We start from the raw sequence: 20821 nt of genomic DNA on the forward strand, positions 1-20821 counted from the left end.
TTATCGATCTCTTTGCTCCGTATATCGGAGCTTACTGCAGCCTCCGCCGTATGTAATGACTCCTGACCTCCTGGCGGCTCGGACATAGCGGTCCCCTGTCCACGACCTCCTCGTCTCTTGGGGGCCATCACTTCCACCCCTCCTTCCTCGACTCGCAGACACTCACAGCAGCCGGCGGAATAGCCCTCCCTGAACAAACTGAACTAGGTGAGCCGACTCCAGTGCGCCGCCCACAACCACCGCGGACTCCGTGCACCAGGTCCGAATACCGCTGCTAACCGAATCACAAGCATCAGGCAGAGGGTGAATATAATCTTTTTTCTTCCTTTCTTTTGCTGAAAAAGTCACGTAGATTCTACAGATAAACTGCGCATTTAAATGACACTCTCCTGCCCGTTGTCCACTCGAGCGGCTCCGTGTACCGTGAGATCCAGCAGGAGCAGCTTGCTCAAACGTCCAGCGTGGACGCCATCTTGCCTCTCAGCGGAAAAGTTTTAGTTAGGTAAATTTCTCAGTGACAACATTAACAGTTTGAACTTAAAAAACCACAGAAATGCAGCAGTTATAGTTATCAGCACTAACTATATCTTGCACCCCCACCATGCACTGCTAATGACCTCACATAAAATATCACTCATGACCTGTTCTATTACATCATATATTACATCACTGATGGCATTTCATATGGCATCCATGAATACATCACTGATGACATCATCCAATGAGTGTGCTAGTTTGTTTCATAATTTACATAGTGGCAGGTAGTTGTCATTTTACTTTTCTACTTAATTTTTGACATCTTGGAACAGCTAGTGCATTTAGGGGTTTACAAAATGCATGTACTCCTAATGCACCATAGCTACGTAGAGGTATTGAACACTTTATGCATGTTTTTATTCAAGAGTAACTCTTTGTGGTGGTCACAGCAGCTAACTTGTGTTCATTATGCTTCACCAAGATTTTTTGGTTCTAAACATAAAGATTTTACACAGTAGATAATAACTTTTGTAAGCTGCCTTAAGTTATTAGAGAGAATCTTGCCCGCATGATAATTTGTGCTTAACATAGAAGACTGTATGTACCAGGAACTAATATATAAATGTATGCTAGTTTTGCTAGAATAGATGAGCTATCGGGAAAGTTTTCGCCATAGTGTAAAGGGTGCAGGTACTATGTTCTTTTGCACCCTCAGATTGTGGTTATTTTTATCAAATAGTATTAATATTTTTTACAAATGCTGCATAGAGTGTACACTGTTCTTAGTAAATGTTTTTTTAATACTCTCTTGTGCATTTCTCATGAGAGTTTCACTGTCTTCCAGCAGTTTAATATAGAGTAAGCACACACCATAGTGTAAAATCTGTTTACAATACCTACTTTTTGCCTCACATCAATGTAATTTCTCAATCTAGGCTCGGTGAGTTTCAAGGATTTGATTCAAATAAAAGGTGTTCATAGTAGAGCAATTGATTATCGGAAACAAGCATTAAAACGCAGTCATTACAATGTACTACCTTAACAATGCAGTCATTAGAACGCAACATTCTTTACATTGCATGCCATTACAAAGCATGTCATTACAATCCATGCATTACAACGCAGGCCACTATAGCGTATGCCATTACAACCTATTACAGGGTAAGTAATGGGAAATAGTCATTTTTACTCCTACACTATCCAACACTATCCCTATTGTTTAGGAAAGAGTGTTATTCATCGGGTTGTACTTTGGGATGCGTCGACGCGTTTCAATGGTTTGTTTCAATGGTTTCAATAGTTTGTTCCTTATTGCACCATCTTTTTCAAGACAATCACTCTATTCTGTCTCCAGGCACATTGAATTTTCATTTCCTGTAGTTAGGGAATCTCTATTGTTGGGGAATTTAACAGACCCTTCAAGATAAAGATTTTGACAGATTTTAATCGCCACAATTGTGAGAAGCTTTATCAAGAATAACTACAGGAAATAAAAACACAATGTGCCTGGAGACAGAATAGAGTGATTGTCTTGAAAAAGATGGTGCCATAAGGAACAAACCATCAAAACGCGTCAACGCATCCCAAAGTACAATCCGATGAACAACACTCTTTCCTAAATACAAATTGTTTGAATGTATCAGAAACAGTGTACCAAAATATTGTGTAGGATGTACCAACAGTAATTGATAAATAGGATATCATACAGCTTGTTTTTTGTCTGTCCCAATTATGCTGGTCATGATGATGTCATTTGAATTTATGTGATGTATTTGGATAATCTTCTTGTCATTAGTTGAAATACTAAATTTTTTAAAAATGTTTTATCTATTGTGTAATTACCAGGTTTTTTATTGTTAATCAATGAAATGTTAATAAATGATTTATATTTGATATAATCTATTGTTAATGGTGCATTGTATATTTTGATTTCTGCATTGTGGGTCTAGGGAAAACATTCCTTCCTTACAGATGCACTACTGCACAATACGCAGACTGCAGTGCAACATACAGGTTTGGGGTTACAAGGACACATGACACCATGACTACGCTGCTGTGTGAAGTCCCTCATGAGTTACCTGCTCGATGCCCAGCAAGGCCCTGCGTTACATAACATTAGCTCAGCACAAGTGCTTTGAATAATCTGACCGTCAGCCTTGCCTTGGATTAAGAGCTTCTCAATGGCTCACTTATTCATGCGATTACCTGCCACATGCGATTGGGTGCTGAGGCGAGAATGCCGCTGTTCACTTCCAACGGCCATCTTTACAGGCGTGTGCCATAGGAAAAGTGAGTGCTTGGCTTATGTTTGAAGGGAACTTAATATGTTGTAAATAAAGCTGTTTGCATGGCATAGAGCACACTTGCTGATAATACACCGTTGGTCCATTACCACCCCATACTTCTCCCACTGAATAACTTTTTGGGAGCTTAGGGTTGAGCAGCAGACAGGCACATTCCTGGCTCTCATTAGGTCCACACTAGGGAGCCCTTTGGAAGTCTGCTGTACGCTCATGCTGCCAGAGAAGAGCTGCAGCCTAGCGACCTCCACACACAAACACTTTCTGGATCACGAGGAAGCTGAGAGGGTCCCCAGAAGGAACTAGTGGTGAATCCGCAACTCCTGGTGAGAGAGAGGAAACACCAGAGGAAATGGCACTGCAGAAGGTTAGTCTGCCCAACTCTTAGGTTGTGGAGCCATGGTCTGCTGATTACACTGTCATTTGGGAAGTCAGCATCATTTGATCTGATCTCCAATCCTGGCTCCACATGCACACTCATCCTGTGACAGTGGGCAACTGGTTCCACCTTCCATTACCTGCAGTCTCTCATTAGCAAAACTGAAAGTCATTTTAAGGGTGTTCAGTGCAGGCTCACAGGGCAGTTATTTATAGGATATTCAGTATAATATAAATTGTTTTCATTTATATGCACATGTTTTCATCTATGTATGGCCAGGAAATTTGAAAGGTAATCTGCCCCCACCCCAATCTACTTTTGACACCTCTGGGTATTTTCATTTCACAATACATCTGGACCTCTGTGTGGAAGTCAAACTGTAGGAAAGTCTATGAGATTGACTCTGGCCCAGCCCTCCTAGACTTGGAGGTGTTCTGACAAACCAGCTTCCTCTCGCCTGCAACGGAAAGAGTGTTAAGACACCCAGCCTTTGACAGTGAAAATGTGCCACGTTTGAAAGATGCCTTAATTGAAAGGAAGTGCAGCTTCTTGGCTGTCTATGATGTGTTTTCACAGCCAAGGTTTCCTATATGTACTGTATTGTACTATTTGTTAGTACTTTACTTCCTCCTGTCAAGTCCCCGAGCGCTTTGAGAGGTATCTTTTGGGGGTAAGAGAGTAGTATCATATATTCACAGCAATGTGTAATCATGTAGCACCTTACACAGGATGCATCTGCTTGTAAGTGATTTTGTGACAGGTCCCAGTAATAACACGTGTGTACTTGTAAAGCATGTTCTCCCCCACTGGGGCATCTTAGCACTGAATAACAGGTATTTATAGTTGCCCAACTCAATGTTACTCCTTTAATCACCCTTGAAAGGATGAAAGGCTGAGTGAACCTGCCAAGATTCAAACCTGGGGCCACAAGGCCACACACAAATTTCTGAGGTGGCAATCGTAGACGTGTAATCCGTCTTGTGAGGATGAAAGGCAGATTTGATCCTGCCAGAGTCAATCCTAAACTTGAGGTTACAGCCATAACTGAGTAGAGAGTGCAGGTTCCTTTGAACTGCCTTATCATTTAGAGTTCTGTGTTCACTTGTGAAAATCACATCTGGAGTACTGTGTTCACTTGTAAAAACCACATCTGGAGTAGTTTGCCCATCTCTGTTAGCCTTGTTAGCTTTACTGTAAAATAGTTCACTAGCTACTTATCCGACCGTACAACAGCTGTCCAGATTGACAAAAACATAGCAGATAAAAGACCTGTTAAAAGGGGTGTGACACAGGGCTCTATCTTGAGCCCTACGCTTTTCAATGTCTATATGACCCCATTGGTCAGAGTGATCAGAGAATATGGCCGACGATACCCAGATTCTAATCACACTCGGCCCAGATCCAAATGAAACCAAACAGCGTTTCAAAAATTGCCTGACACATTTTGAGAAATGGATGAACGCCAATCACCTTCAGCTAAATGGGAGCAAATCAGAAATCATGCTTTTTGGCAAAGCTGGACTCATGATTGGTGGCCAACTAATCTGGGCAGTTGTCCAATGCCCAAGGAATCAGTCCGTAACTTGGAGTTTTACATGGACAACAAACTATCTATGAAAAACCAAATTAATCACATTGTGGGCACTTGCTTTGGACTAATGTGCAGCCTAAGGAAGGTCTTTAAGTGGATCCTCGTTGAGGCCCGGAAACCCTAGTTCAGGGTCTAATCATAAATAGAATGGACTAGGGGAATGCGCTTTTACTCTCCATGAATGAACACCTCCTGAACAGGCTCCAGGTTCTTCAGAATACTGCAGCTCGGCTGGTTCTCAATCTTCTGCGAAGATCCCCATCGGCCCTCTGCTTAAAAAGCCTTCAATGGCTCCCGGTGAAAAAACTAATTATTTTTAAAACTCTATGCTTGGTCCACAAACACATGTATGGAAACGGTCCAAAATACTGGTCTCAAAAGCTAAGATGGTATCAGCCTCAAAGAGAACTCAGATCTAGTAATGAGTCTCGGCTGACGCCCCTGAGAATACAAACCTCCATAAATGGCGGTCACGCGTTCTCTTTTCCCGCCCCCGCCTGATGGAATAAAATGCCTCTTAATCTCCGCATTATCCCTGAACACAGCCGCTTTCGCAAGAAGCTGAAGACCTGACTTTTTTCAAATTAAACCACTTTGATTCTCCTGTCAGAGTCGTCTGCAAGTGCCATGAGACTCCCCAGATGTGATTTGTGTGCAAAACAAATGTCCTTGACTTGACTACTGTGCCCACCCAGAAGATACCACCTGCAGTTGTGTTCATTTCTGGGCCCACAACTGGAGTATTGTGTATAGTAGTGTCATGTCTCACTGGGTTGATGTGCCCAGTTCTGGAGGTCCAATCTAGGATGTATTGTTCTGTTCTGCAAGCCACAGCACGAGCATTGTGTTCTTCTCAAGAGGCAACAATGTATGTGTGCTTTTATTGTGCAGCACTAACAAGAGAAGTTACATTTTAGATAACAGTTGTCGTGTGAGTTCTAGAGGTCTCAAGTGGAGTACTGCATCCAACTCTAGGGGTAACAACAGGAGAACTGTGTGAAGTCAGGTGTTCATTATTTTGGCTGTCTGCTATGAGAGGAATGCTGCCAAGATTATGGCTTTATCGTTATTCCTTTAGTTAGAGGCTTTGCTGCCTGGGCAAAATGTATCTTGTCGTTAGCACCGCCATAGCGCTGTTATATTTTCATTATATGTAAGTGAATATGGCAACTGCTGACGGGTGCATTAAACGTTTGTCTGTTTCTCTGGCATGTTGTCATGGCATTCTTAAGGATTGGTTTCAGGATGTTATTGAATTGTGAATTTACATCCCTTGGTAGCTTTGTAATAAAGAGTGCCATTGGTTTAATAATTCTGTGTCCTGCATAGGCAGAAGTGCGGGAAAGTTATTAGGACACTGACATGCAGCTGAATTAAGTTGTTTGTAAAGCGTTTCTTTTAAATCTTTGGCTATATCCAATGTGTGCCCAAAACATGCTCACTTTAGCCAGTATGATGCAGGCGTGAGTGCTTTGGTCAATATGTAGTTTTCACCAGTTGGAATCCTAATACTGACAGTGTCACATTTTTCCCTGTTAATGCATGTTTTAATTTAGGCACATGGGTCAGCAGCGACATGTCATTCCACATTTTATCTGTTGCCCATGTCATGCAGTCTTAATATAGTAATTTCCTATGTGCATTGCTGCACCTTGTCTAGACATAACAGAACACACACTGGATTTAAAATTGTTGCTAGTTTCAGGCTTCCATGAGAAGCTGCCATATGGGTTAATGCTTTAAAAACTGAATACTTTTGTTGGCTGCATGTTTTTGGCTCATCCAATGTCTTTTATTCAAAGTCCTTGTGTCAGCACACATTTTTTAGGTTTTACTCGCTCTGTGCTTATTTGGTTTTTCCTCCACCTTTTATCTAATCTCCCCATAGCTGCACCCATTTTAAGCATACTTGTCTAGGTTAATGTTGTTTTCTTTGTCCTCTGCCCGTTACCTAATCTCCCCGGTATATAGTACCACCAGTAACAGCACTATATATGGCCTTTCTCAATAAACAAGTTATAACACTTTCACAGAGTTTCAGTAACATTTATTGTACACCTGCTCACCAAACTACAATTTACACCAAAAAGGAGCTTATTATTAATCACATAGGTAAAACCTATTGCCTTTACCAATGCTTATGTTTTTAAGGAGATGCTGTTAGTGTTTCGTTAACACCTCCATTTTTATGTTCTTATCCTACCCTTTTAACAAAATTAAAAAATACAAATAACATTTAAAAATGTTCAAAAACAATTGTTTTTAATAGTTTTTCAAAAATGTTAACAAAACTGGCTCTCAGAGCTGTCTTATAGTTTCATGATCCATATTGTTTGAACTGTTTCCCATTTTTCCCTTCTCCGATGCTCTTGTGAGACTCTCAGGAGAGCCAGGGATGCAACCCCTCCCGTGCAGTCCAAGGGGGCAGTGCTTCTTGGTTTGCTCTTGCGAGCCTGCAGTGAGATCATACTTTTTATATTGCACTCTGCTCTTTCCCTGAATATATCCTGATGTAGTTTCTATAATTTATATACACCAGAATAGTAACAGTGTGGTTAGTTTAATGAAATGCAATCCATTATATCATTTTTGGGAAAAATAATCACTTTGATTTATGAAAAAAAACACATCTTTAATCTGCATAAGAACAACATTGCTACATAGTACACATTGATACTCATCTATTTACTTTAGGTGTATTTTTTATTATTAGAAAAAGTTCAATCATTACTTTTTTATGATACCACAAGAGTGTCACAAGATCGTTAACTTTTATGAGACCTTTTCATAGTATAGCAACAGTGCACAGTAGGGTGTAAGGTGACACTTGTATCTCACTGACACCTCTCCACAGCCTAACAGCTGTGTATAGCAGACTATGGAGAGACTGGCCTCTCCAATGAGACCTTGTATGAAGGTAACCAGGGTGTAGTGAGAAACTTCCTCTCCCCTCACACCTCTCCCCTGGCTCAGCAGTATGCATAGTATGGTGGACAAGGTACACACCTCACATGTAAGCCGTCACTTTTCAATTGTAAGTCCAACAAATACTGGCCTCTCCAATGAGAACTCTCTCCAGGAAAATTACCATATATATTAGGATGTGGGAATAGATTTGATTGTCTAGTCACAGCTCTCCCCAGGATGACAGACATATACAGTAGTGTGTAGGGAAACATTCTCCTCTCCACTAACTCCCAACTCCAGAGCAACATGGATGTGCAGTACAGTGTTGGCAAGGAGTGGCTTTCTGCTGACACCTCTCCCTAGACCAAAAGGGGTACGCAGTGATGTCTGGGAAGGGAGTGACCGGTCCGCCAACACATCTTACCAGGATGAGAGGTGTCTGTACTAGGGTTTCAGAAAAGTTTATCTCTCTTCTCATACATCTTCCCATGTTGTCAGGTATGCAAAGTAGGCCCTTGGGAGGAACTGCCCGGTTTGCTGACAGATCTCTCTTGCATGATAAGTCTACATAGACCATTGCTATAAACTGGCCTATGTCCTGTGACCTGTGTCGTAGAAGATGGGTGTGCAAATTAGGGTGTGAAAAGGGCCTTACCTCTCTGGTCTCAGCTCTCCTCAGCAGGACAGATGTACAATTAAGGTTTAGGGATGAAATTACCTTTGCTGCTGAGTAGTCTGCCTTCCAAAACAATTATAGAAACACACTGCTCAGTCAGCTGAGGCCTCTTCCCGGAGGAACATATGTGCAAAGTAGACTATGGGTAAGAACTATTGTCTCTGTGCATACCTATTTTCATAATGATGAATGTCCAGAGCAGAGTATAAAATGAAGTATCTTCCCTGTTGAAAACCGAGGTGTATCCAGTATCAGGACTAACAGGAAGTAGAATGTAGCAAAGGCAAAATACTTCAAAATACGTTTTTAGTTTCGTAAGAATAACTCTCTAAAATGCCCTTGTCTACTTAATTGTGCACATGCACACTAAAATCTGACTTTATCTCTTACTACTTCCTGAGCAAGGACTTCGTCACATGCATTAAAAGCTACGTATCACACTGGCAAAGTAGGGCGTTTGTGTTTTGTATCTGGACACTGTGTTATATATTATTTAATTCTTTGGCCTTGCTTTTCATTCTGCGCCATACTTCAAAATTGTAACATGCCCATTATAATTTGTGTCTTGACCCAAGAAAGAGATGCATGTCACTCATGTATTTCTGTTGATTTAGCTATTTCCTATATGCTTATACATGATGCGCAATGTTCTTATTAAGGTGCGCTCACGTCTGTGCTGTTTACATTATTTCTCTTGTGCAGCTAATCTATCACCCTCTAGGCCGCAATGACACTGTCTCAAGGATTAATGTTAATGGCACCAGAGCCAGAGTGGAAAATCTTATACCGGGAGTGGAATATCTGTTCAAAATAATGACTGTAAATGGCCGGGATACCAGCGTGCCTGTGGAGAAGAACGTTATCACAAGTAAGGAAAAGGATGTCCATAAATTTGATTTTCTTTCATAGTCTGCCCAACAAACGTAACGATCTCAATTTCAATATTTCAGTGAAAATCTTATCTCTGCTGTTTCTGGAAACATGCCAAAGTAAATTCCTATTTTCATTTTCACCTCTCTGAAATGTGTATCTGTAATTGCATTCTTGACATTTTTCTATGTATGATTGTCGTTTGCTGTTTGCTGATCTCTGATTTTGGCGGTCTTTCTGTTAGTGACCCTCACAGTATTAGGTGGCTGCTTCACTTGTGGTTATTGTTTCCTTGCTGCCTTTGTGATTTTTCTTTATTGAGCCTGGAATGTCGAGGACATAGTGAGGCATCTAACGTTTACATGTAAGAGTTATCTCAAGGCTTTAATCAGTCAGGCAGTAGATAACGAGGAAGGCAGGAAGCAACACAGAATTCATAACAGACAAGAAATGAGGAACGGATAATCCAAAAATATAAGAAGAATAAATAAACTATAAGCAGCCTAGGGTGGAATGGAAAACAAAAGTACCTCAACCAAGCTAAACCTATTACCACCCATTCAGTTATTAGACTTGAGTTATTAAAGTTAAAATGTACATTAAGTGGCTAGTGAAGACTGAGGAAGTGGGTTATTTTCAGAGAAGGTGTGCTCTACAAAGTGATTGGACATGTAGGGCTTCTATTGCTCATAAGACAGAAGTTAGGTCTACAAGGCAGTTATCTTTTCATTTTAATAGTTTTTTTATGCCTGAAGTTCTTTAACCCCTTCGCTGCCAGGAATTTTCCCCGCACTGTGCGAAGCCCTTTTTTAGCTATTTTGGGTAGTTTACGCTTAGTCCCCCATAACATTTTGTCCACATAAGATACTCATACCAAAGTTGCTTACTTTTTTCACAACATCCTGGGGATTCTAAACGTACCCAAGGTTTGTAGATTCCCCTAAAGGGGACAGAGGAATTAGTCAAAATATAGCTAAATTTAGTTTTAGTTTGCAAAATAAGTGCTGCAGAAGAAAGTGCCTGTCTTTTTGCCTGCAACTGGCTTCAAAGAAGGGTGCATGGTGCTCAAACCCCCATCTTCCCAGCGTTCATGAACAGGCAAACTTGAATCAGAAAAACACATTTTTCAACACACTTTTGACATTTTATTGGGTCATATCCCATTTTTTCAAATTGTTTGTGCATTCAACCTCCTTCCAGTTAGCGGTAGAATTGGGCGTCAAACCCGTAGTGTATCCCGGAAAGCTAGACAAAATTCCGAATTCAGCTAGGGGCCATATGTGTAGATTACTCAAAGTTTTCCAGTGCACTTGGCAGGACGGGAACACCCACCCCAGGACACGCTGGAGCTCTGACCCTGTCCCCATTCTGTGCTTCTAAACCCAGCCATGCAGGGGTCCCATGCCCTCTGTGACATGGCAGGCAAAAGGAAGGAGCCGTGGACCAGGGGTCCCACCCCATGGCCAAGTAGGTGGCTCTGGGCCCATTTAGATCCTCTGAAACCGGCCACGCAGGGGCTGAATCCCCTTTATTACACCACGGACAGGAGAAGGCAACAAAGGGCCCTGGTGGGCTTGCAGACCAAGGCCTGCTGGCTTCCTGACCCTGTGGAACCCCGTCTCTGCTCTGTGGCTTGGAAACCCTTACAGGGACAACCTTCAGGTGTTTCCAACCAAGAACCCACAGTCGTCAAATAGGCCCAACTATGCCCCATCGACCAGATTCCGGTCTGGACCTTCTGCAGGCATGCCCCTTGTACATGAAAGCAGAACCTATTTCCTCCCATTGCATGCTTGTTGACATATAGAGGCCAACACTTGGAGTCCGGGCCCAGCGCAGCACTGACTGAGGGCACGACCACAGCCTCCTTCCCTGCCAGAGAAGGGGAAGAGGGCTATACAGGCCTGCTGCCTTCACTTTGACAAGCCCCTCTGGTTCTTAGGAGACACACCCGCATCCAGGGAAACCTAACCAATCTAGGGCTAACCAGGGTGGGATGACTATCGAGGCTCTCACCACATTTTATTACCTAGAATCCATTCAAATCTTAAACTTTGACTAGAAAAAACACATTTTCTTCACATTTCTATTATGGAAAGTTCTGCAATCTGCAGGGATACACAAACTTCCTTCCACCCAAAATTCTCCTAGGTGCCCCGATACAAATGGCAGGGGAAGCACTTTCCAGCTCCTGAGGCTGAAAAATAAAATAAAATCCCACTTCTGTAAACAGCAGAGGGATTTCCTGGACATGTGCAGAGGACATAATGGTTCCATCCTATGCACTCATCCATTGTGGTGGAGGACATAACCGTTATTTCCTTGCCACAGAAAGGGTTAACACAGGCTTGCATTTCGTATTAATGTTTTTATTTTGCATTCACCCCGTTCCTATTGTCGCTTTACCTATTTACACCCACATTTGTACTGCTCAACATCACTCTACTCTCACTACTCCACTCGGCATCAGTCTGCATCACTCTGAGCTATTCCATTTTATGCCACTCCATACCACACTACTCTACGCGAAACCACCCAACTTTACTCCACTATACTCTACTCCAATCTATGCCACATCCCTCCATGCCATTTAACTCAATGCCACTCTATTGTGCGCCACTCTAACCTGCACCATTCTACTCTATGCCACTCGACTCCATGCCACTCCACTCCATGCTACTCCACTCTATGCCATTCTGCTCCACTCCACCCCATTCCATGCAACTCTACTGTATGCCATTCCACTCTTCGTTATGCTACTCTACTCTATGCCACTCCATTCCAATCTATGCCACTCTACTCCACTCTAAGACACTCTACTCTACACCACTCCACTCAATGCCACTTTACAGTACTCCATTCTATGACACTGTACTCTATGCCTCTCCATTTCACCCCACATCACTCCACTCTACTCTGCGTTACTTCTCACTACTATATGCCACTCCAGTTTAATACACAGCACTATGCCCTACGTCACTCCACTCCACATAATTGCACTCAATTCCACTCCACTCTTCTCTATGCCACTCCACTCCACTCTACGCCACTCCACACTATACAATGCCAATCTGCGGCACTCTACGCCACTCTACTCTACTCTACTCCACTTTACTCAACACCACTCTACTCGATGCCACTCTGCTCCACATCATTCCATGCCTATCTAATCTATTCCAGAGAACTCCATGCCACTCCACTCTACGCCACTCTACTCTACAACACTCCAATCTATGCCACTCCACATAGTTCTACACTACACTAGTCCACACCAATCTACTCTGTGCCACTCCACTCTACTATCCTACACCCCACTCCATGCCACTCTATGCTACTCTACTCCACTCCATGCCCCTTTACTCTGCATCACTCTACTGTACACCATTCCTTCCCACTCTGCTCTATGCCTCTCCAAACCACTCCATTCCACACATTGCTACTCGGCACCTTACCTCACTCCACTCCACTCTACACTACTATACTCTACCCCACTCTAAAGCACTCCACGCCCCTCTACTCTATGCCACGCCATTCTACTCTGCACCACTCTACTCTATGCCATTCTATGCCACTCCACTCCACTCTTTGCTACTTCACTCTATGCCACTCCATTCTACGCCATTGTATGCCACTCTACTCTACTCCATGTCACTTTATGCTGGTCCACTCTATACTACTTTACTGCACCCCCACTTTTTGTCACCTTACACTATGGAACTCTACACTCCTCTATGCCACTCTACTCTACACTACTCCACATCACTCTACTCTATTCTATGCAACGCTACAGTTTGCCACTCTACTCTATATAATCTACTCTACGCCACTCTATTCCACTCCAGTCTAGGCCACTCCACTCTATGCCACTCTACACCACTCCATCCCACTCCACACTGGCACTCTGCGTCTCCACTCTACACCCCTTCACCCCACTGTTTGCCACCCCACTCTATGCCACTCTACTCTACTGCAATCCACTATACTCTACCTCACTCCATCCCACTCTACTCTATGCCTCTCCAAGCCACTCCACACAATGCCACTCTACCCAGCTCCACTTTACTCTATGCAATTCTATGCCACTCCCCCACTCTTTGTCACTCCACTCTATGCCACTCTACTCTATGTCACCACTCTGCTCTACTCCATGCCTCTCCACTCGACTGTACTCTAAGACACTCATTGTGACTCTACTCTACACCACCCAATACCACTCTCTTCCAATCTATGCAGCTCTACCTTACGTTGCTGAACAGCATGGCTGAAAGACATTAGCAAAACCAAGAGCTTTCTCAAAGGCGCGACCTCTTGGCTTTGCCAATTCATGTTTGCATTGTCACCCACATTTTGGGCCCGATTCACAGAACTAACTTAAGACAAAATCCTAAACTTACTACCATTTTCGTATTCACAGAAGACACTTACTCATTTTGGTATTCACAGAAGACACTTACTCATTTCGGTATTCACAGAAGTTAGGAGTCCTAACTTTAGGACTCCTAAATGCCTTCTGTGAATACCGAAAGTCTTAAAATTAGGATTTTTCTCAGTTAAGAAGTAGTAAAGTTAGGACTCCTAATTTTAGGACTCCTAAATGCCTTCTGTGAATACCGAAAGTCTTAAAATTAGGATTTTTCTCAGTTTAGTAGTAGTAAAGTTAGGACTCCTAAGTTTAGGACTCCTAAATGCCTTCTGTGAATACCGAAAGCCTTAAAATTAGGATTTTTCTCAGTTTAGTAGTAGTAAAGTTGAGAAAAATCCTAATTTTAAGACTTTCGGTATTCAAAGAAGGCATTTAGGAGTCCGAAAGTTAGGAATCCTAACTTTACTACTACTAAATTGAGAAAAATCCTATTTTTAAGACTTTGGGTATTCACAGTAGGCATTTAGCAGTTCTAAAGTTAGGAGTCCTAACTTTACTACTACTAAACTGAGACAGATCCTAATTTTAAGACTTTCGGTATTCACAGAAGGCATTTAGTAGTCCTAAAGTTAGAAGTCTTAACTTTACTACTACTACTTTGAGAAAAATCCTAACTTTAAGACTTTTGGTATTCACAGAAGGCATTTAGGAGTCCTAAAGTTAGGACTCCTAACTTCTGTGAATACCAAAATGAGTAAGTACCTTCTGTGAATACCAAAATAAGTAAGTGCCTTCTGTGAATACCAAAATGGTAGTAAGTTTAGGATTTTGTCTTAAGTTAGTTCTGGGAATCGGGCCCTTTGTTTTGGACCGATGCTGTTAGTTCCAGGTACCAGTTCATGTGTTTTACTCCCAAATACATGGCTAAATTGGCTGAAATAACCCTTTGTCAGGGGAAACACTTTCCTTTTAAATATTAGTAAGTCCCCTCTTTGTATACATTGATGGCCACACAGTAGAGACAAACCATTTAAAAATGGGACATGGAGAAGTTTAATGTTAACATGTCCCTCCAGCGATAAGCCCCCAAAAGCTATTTACACTTTGGAATACTGTCCAGTAAGGAGGACTAGAGCACAGGTTAAAATATTTATATTGTGTATCAGGTTTGGGACCAGCTAGAAAAATAATTCAACCTCTCTGTTTAATATTTATTAAAAGCCTGATTCAATGGTGAAGTTGGATCATTAATAATAATTAAGGAAAAGGTGTTTTTAGAAACTTAACATTAGTCCTCCAGCAGCTGTCAATCAAGTGTTTGACCGTAATGAGGTGTGAAACCTGCTCCCAGAGCAAGAGCTTGGTGTTGGAGAGGTGCATTTCTTCCTCTGACAGGCAATTTCTGGGGACTCAGCACATTTATTAACTTCAAATTGGGTCTGCTCTGTCACAAGTAAATGTTAGGTGACATCCAGAAAGGCCCTAACCTTTGTCCTCCTATTCAGGCTGGCGCCAACCCCAGTGGGAGGAATGCTGCCCCCAGAACCGTTTTTAGTGATCACAGAGGGAAGAGCTGCTAACTACCCTGGCAACATCTATGAGTGGGCACATAGAATCTGCACAAGGGGAGAAGGGGTCTCTTTCAGGGATTTTAAGAATAAGGACCACCGTGCAGTAGGGCAAACAGGAGCTACTGAAAAAGTGGGTAGGGTTGCCCCTGGGAGCCTTTAGCCCATTCGTTAGGAAGAAGCTAGGAGTCGTTCCCTACCATTAGCTATTGCCAAGCATAAATGTGGTACAGCTAGACAGCATCTTGAGAACATTTTCTTGACCTGTACATGGTGCGGGATGCTGTGTTTTTTCTCGGTTTGTCTTGTACTGGTAGGTGGCGTTGACCAGTGTAGCTGGGCACTGAACATCACAATAGAAGAAACACAAATGATGGGGCACAAATTATTCTAGATACTACAGCTGTGCTTCTGGAAAGGGATATCTCCTTTGATCCCATATGCTAAGTGCCTATACTTGCTAATGTATGTAAGCTCACAAGCACCAATGGTACTGCAACAGGAGAGGAGGAATGTACCAGTACAATAGGACACTGTGAGGTATTGATCTTACCGTGTTATTGGTTTACTACTAATGGGGCTGATATCAACCAACACACATGTTAGCCTTTCCGAAAACTGCATCTATATGGCTATGAAGGGTCTGCCCCCATCCATTAAGTTGGGTGGTGTAGTTTACCCTCGGTGGACCTCCACATGGGTGATCCCCATTACGGATACAATATCTAGGGATGTTAAGTGGGGGATATGGCTTCGGCAGGATTGGGTTGCTGAAGTGGGTGGGGTTGGGAAGCTGTTCTAGTTCAAAGAGCAACACATTTGAGATGGATTGCTGAAATTCATGATTTGCTAAACTGTTTTATTGAGGGTACTGTGCCAACGATGTCAAAGTAGTCACTGGGAGCGGACACTACTACTGTGAGATTGTTATGGAATTGGTTAATAGTGTATGATGCCTAATAGTGAGAAGCGTATAGGTAAAACATGTTTGAAACTCCTAATATGGAATTTTTGAGGTTTCACAAACCCAAAGAAAATAAGACAGATATTTGCATGTCTGGATCGGTGGGGAATAGATATAGCTTTATTGCAAGAGACCCACATAGCCCCGAACACGCTAAATAATTTAGGCACCAGATGGGCGGAAACGATACACACCTCTAACTACTCCTCATACTCAAGGGGAGTCATGACACTGGTGAGGAAAGGAGTGAATTTTAAAGTGAGTCGTGTGATACTGGACCCGAATGGGAGGTTTGTTATACTCACAGGAACATTGCGAGGACAGAGATTGACACAAGCTAATATATATGGTCCCAATGTGGATGCACCTGAACTGTACCAAGAAATATGGAATCATATGCATGAATTCCGGGATACACAAATATTATGGGGTGGAGATTTTAATATAGCTTTAAATGATCGAATAGACAGGTCGGGGTCCTCCACAGAATCACATAGGAAAGCGCGTGCGAAAGTGCTGGATTTAATGGCTGATTTACGCATGAGGGATCTTTGGAGGGAGAGACACCCAGACTGGCAGGGGCTACACACATTATTGGGGCACATGGAAGCTGGTCACGCATAGAATATTGGTTGGGATCAGAGAAAATATTGCTGTGGACAAGGGAATTGGGAACACTGCCCAGGACCTTCTCAGATCACAATCCTGTCCCGTTATCCATCCAGATACCGCAGTATCAACCCCCTCCATTTAGCTGGGGATTTAATGCTAAAGCACTTACAGACACAATATATGCAGATACCATAGCCAAGGCAATAAAGGATCATTTTAAGTTAAATGTGTCTACAGTTACAGATTCGGCCATTCTGTGGGAGACTTTTAAAGCCACCCTGAGAGGGGTTTGCATCAGCACGACCGTAGGGATATTACGAGACATTAGACAACAGATTGCACGCTGTGAAGCCAGGATGAAAGAGCTGGAGACACAATACGAGACTACACAGAATCCAGTCTTATTAGGGGACTTAAGGCAGATACATACAGAACATCAATCTTTCATCGAGGACAAACTCAAATATATCTTCAAAAGGTCCACTGCTAGGCAATTTGGTGAAGGTGGCAGACCAGGTAGAGTTCTGGCATCTAAGATATGTAAAGGGAGGGGTCTTCAAACGATCTTACAAATACGGGCTTAGCATGGTGAGTTGATCACACACCCAGAGGGTCTTCTACACGGATTTGTGAGAAACTATAACAAGTTGTATACATCCCAGTCTACAGCACAGCCCACGGAAATCTTTAATTATCTGGAAGATGTGGCCATTGCATGGCTCTCGGACAATCAAAGGGAGTACCTCTCGCAACCAATAACTGTGTAGGAAGTCACGGAGATCATAAAATCATTGCCAAATGGAAAAGCACCTGGCCCGGATGGGTTCACTTGCGAATTCTACAAATAATATGTAGATATATTGGCCCCCCATCTGGTTGCTATGTATGTATGTGCTTTCGATCAGGCAGTACTCCCCCCAATGCTAAGGGAAGTGGTGATAGTGGCCCTTCTGAAGCCAGCTAAGGATCCTGAAGTGTGTGAATCATACAGACCTTTATCGTTGATTAATGTCGACTCTAAGAACCTGGCCAAGATCCTGGCAGTCCGGTTACAACCACTTATGACAGCTCTGGTCCTCCTGGATCAGGCTTGTTTTATACCATCTAGAGCAGGGGTACTCATAGTACGGCCCGCGGGCCGCTGGCGGCCCGGCAAGCCTTCCATGGCGGCCCGCGGACCGTCCAAACATCGTACCCGTGTTTTAATGTATATATATTTTTTTAAGAGTGTCAGCAAAAACTCCTGCGGCAGCCCGAGTCAAGAGACTGCTGCTCTGTGGGGGCCGGGGCCGAGCTATTCCGTGGAGCTGCAGGGGCCTACGAGGTGAACAAAGCCTCATTAACATGGGAATGGTCTTTTAAAGACCTGTCAATTGCTCGGGTGCGGCTGTGTGTGTGTGTGCCCGGAAGCTGTCTCAGCCCAGGCACACACAGGCAGGATGAGGTGAAGAGGGTGGCAGAGGGAGAAGGAGAAAGGAAGAGGGGGAAAGAGACAGAGGCACTGAGCGAATCACATGTATTGCACAGATATGTGCATGCCATGTCACAGCATATGCATTTCCCTTCTGTCTCAACTTTCAATGCCCTGGAGCATTGCTCTCTTCATTCCCACATCCAATGCACTCTATGTTTCTCCTTTCCCTTCTCCCTCACTCGTCCTCTCTTCAGAGTCCGGTGTCTGTTGTGGTCACCGATGCTGCTGAGCTTCGCTGCTACCCTCAAAGCTGCTCTGAAAGGCTGGGGCTTAGGACAGATACACATCTCCTTTCCCCTGACATACACTGGGGTGAGTGTTGGGGGCTTAGGACAGACACACATCTCCCTACCTGAGGGAGAGCGAGGGAGAGGAAGACAGAGGGAAAGCGAGGGAGATCGAGGGAGAGTGAGGGAGGGAAACAGAAGCAGACAGAGGGAGAGCGAGGGAGGGAGAGCGAGGGAGAGCCAGATAGAGGGAGAGCGAGGGAGAGCGAGGGAGAGGCAGACAGAGGGAGAGCGAGGGAGGGAGACAGAGGCTGGCAGAGGCAGACAGGGGGAGAGCGAGGGAGAGCGAGGGAGGGAGACAGAGGCAGACAGAGGGAGAGCGAGGGAGAGTGATGGAGAGCGAGGGAGAGCGAGGGAGGGAGACAGAGGCAGACAGAGGAAGAGCAAGGGAGAGGCAAACAGAGGGAGAGCGAGGGAGAGCAAGAAAGAGTGATGGAGAGCGAGGGAGGGAGACAGAGGCAGACAGAGGGAGAGCGAGGGAGGGAGAGCGAGGGAGAGCCAGACAGAGGGAGAGCGAGGGGAAAGGCAGACAGAGGGAGAGCGAGGGAGATCGGGGGAGAGCGCGGGAGAGTGATGGAGAGCGAGGGAGGGAGACAGAGGCAGACAGATGGGAGAGCGAGGGAGGGAGAGCGAGGGAGAGCCAGACAGAGGGAGAGCGAGGGAGAGGCAGACAGAGGAAGAGCGAGGGAGGGAGACAGAGGCCAAGGGAGGGAGACAGGCAGACAGAGGGAGAGCAAGGGAGAGGCAGACAGAGGGAGAGCGAGGGAGGGAAGTAGAGCAAGGGAGGGAGACAGAGGGAGGGAGGGAGACCTCAGAGTGAGGGAGACCTCAGAGTGAGGGAGACCTCATAGTGAGGGAGGGGGAAGGAGAGAGAGGGAGACAGAGGGAAGGACAGAGAGGGAAGGAGACAGAGGGAGACAGGGGGAAGGAGGGAGAGGGAAGGAGAGAGAGGGAGACAGAGGGAAGGAGGGAGAGGGAAACAGAGTGAGGGAGAGGGAAACAGAGTGAGGGAGAGGGAAACATAGTGAGGAGAGGGAAACAGAGTGAGGGAGAGGAAAACAGAGAGAGGGAGAGGGTAACAGGGAGAGGGAAACAGAGAGAGAGAGGTAGACAGAGAGAGAGTGAGACAGTCAGAGTGAGTGAGACAGAGGGAGAGAGGGAGTGAGACAGTCAGAGTGAGTGAGACAGGGGGAGAGAGGGAGTGAGACAGTCAGAGTGAGTGAGACAGAGGGAGAGCGGAAGTGAGAGGGAGTGAGACAGTCAGAGTGAGTGAGACAGAGGGAGACAGAGAGGGAGAGAAAGGTAGAGAGAGAGGGAGGGACAGAGAGAGAGAGAGAGAGAGAGACTGAGAAAGAACGAGAGAGATAGAGAGATGTGTGTATGTCGGGTCTGGTGGCTCAGTAGATGAAGCGTCCGCTGCAGGGACCAGTGATCAACCTCATGGTACCAGTTTTTTTGGTTGCTTGAGCCCCGCCCCCTCTCCCACTGACCCCGCCCCCACCGGTGCGGCCCTCGGCCACAAACCACACTGTAAATTTGGCCCCCGAGAGAAAGTTTGTGAGTACCCATGATCTAGAGCTACCTCACATAACACCAGAACCCTCTTCGCACTCTCCCATTATTTAGTACCTAGCACTAAGGCAGTAGCGGTCATGTTAGATGCCGCTAAGGCTTTTGATTCTATAGAGTGGTCTTACTTACTAGCGATATTGGAAAGAATGGGTTTCCGCCCGATGTTCACACAGTGGGTTAAGTTATTGTACACGAACCCGGTAGCTAGGGTGTGGATAAATGGGTATATCTCAGATCAGTTCCCTATTGCAAGAGGGACACGGCAGGGATGCCCTTTGTCACCCCTGCTATTCGCTGTAGCACTCGAGCCTCTAGCTTGCATTGGCAGACAGAAACATAAACAATCGGCTCTACAATTCCCATCCCGGCCCTTACATATAGCACTATATGCGGATGATATGCTATTATAGGTCGCAACACTGAACAGAATTTAGCTCCCCTGTTGAGGGAATACATCAAATTCGGTAGACACTCTGGCCTGCAAATCAACTGGACCAAATCATCAATAATCCCCCTCACATATACTACCAAGCCGCATACAACTGAATTCCAGTTAGACTGGCAAACTGACCCAATAAAATATTTAGGGGTCTGGTATCATAGAAATCCGGAAGTGGTCATTCGCACAAATTATGGAAGGGTGATATCAGCTCTGGAAGATAAGATCAACCGGTGGATACAGCTACCGCTCTCCTTAGCAGATCGCATAGCGATCGTGAAAATTAATATTTTACCTACATTTCTCTACCTATTCAATAATATTCCTATTCCCCCTCCTAGT

At 44.3% G+C, this 20821-nt stretch overlaps 1 protein-coding gene across 1 annotated transcript in view; it reads left to right on the forward strand.

Annotated features, from left to right (window-relative positions):
- PTPRQ (protein tyrosine phosphatase receptor type Q) overlaps positions 1-20821 on the forward strand; it is a 1452710-nt gene that overhangs the window by 361240 nt on the left and 1070649 nt on the right. The window contains exon 17 of the mRNA XM_086919596.1: positions 9033-9198. Within this exon, the coding sequence (XP_086775722.1) occupies positions 9033-9198 (166 nt within the window). The remainder of the gene's footprint in view (positions 1-9032; positions 9199-20821) is intronic.

This window comes from Lissotriton vulgaris, chromosome 1_1, assembly GCF_964263255.1.
Source record: "Lissotriton vulgaris chromosome 1_1, aLisVul1.2, whole genome shotgun sequence".
Taxonomy (NCBI): Eukaryota; Metazoa; Chordata; class Amphibia; order Caudata; family Salamandridae; genus Lissotriton; species Lissotriton vulgaris.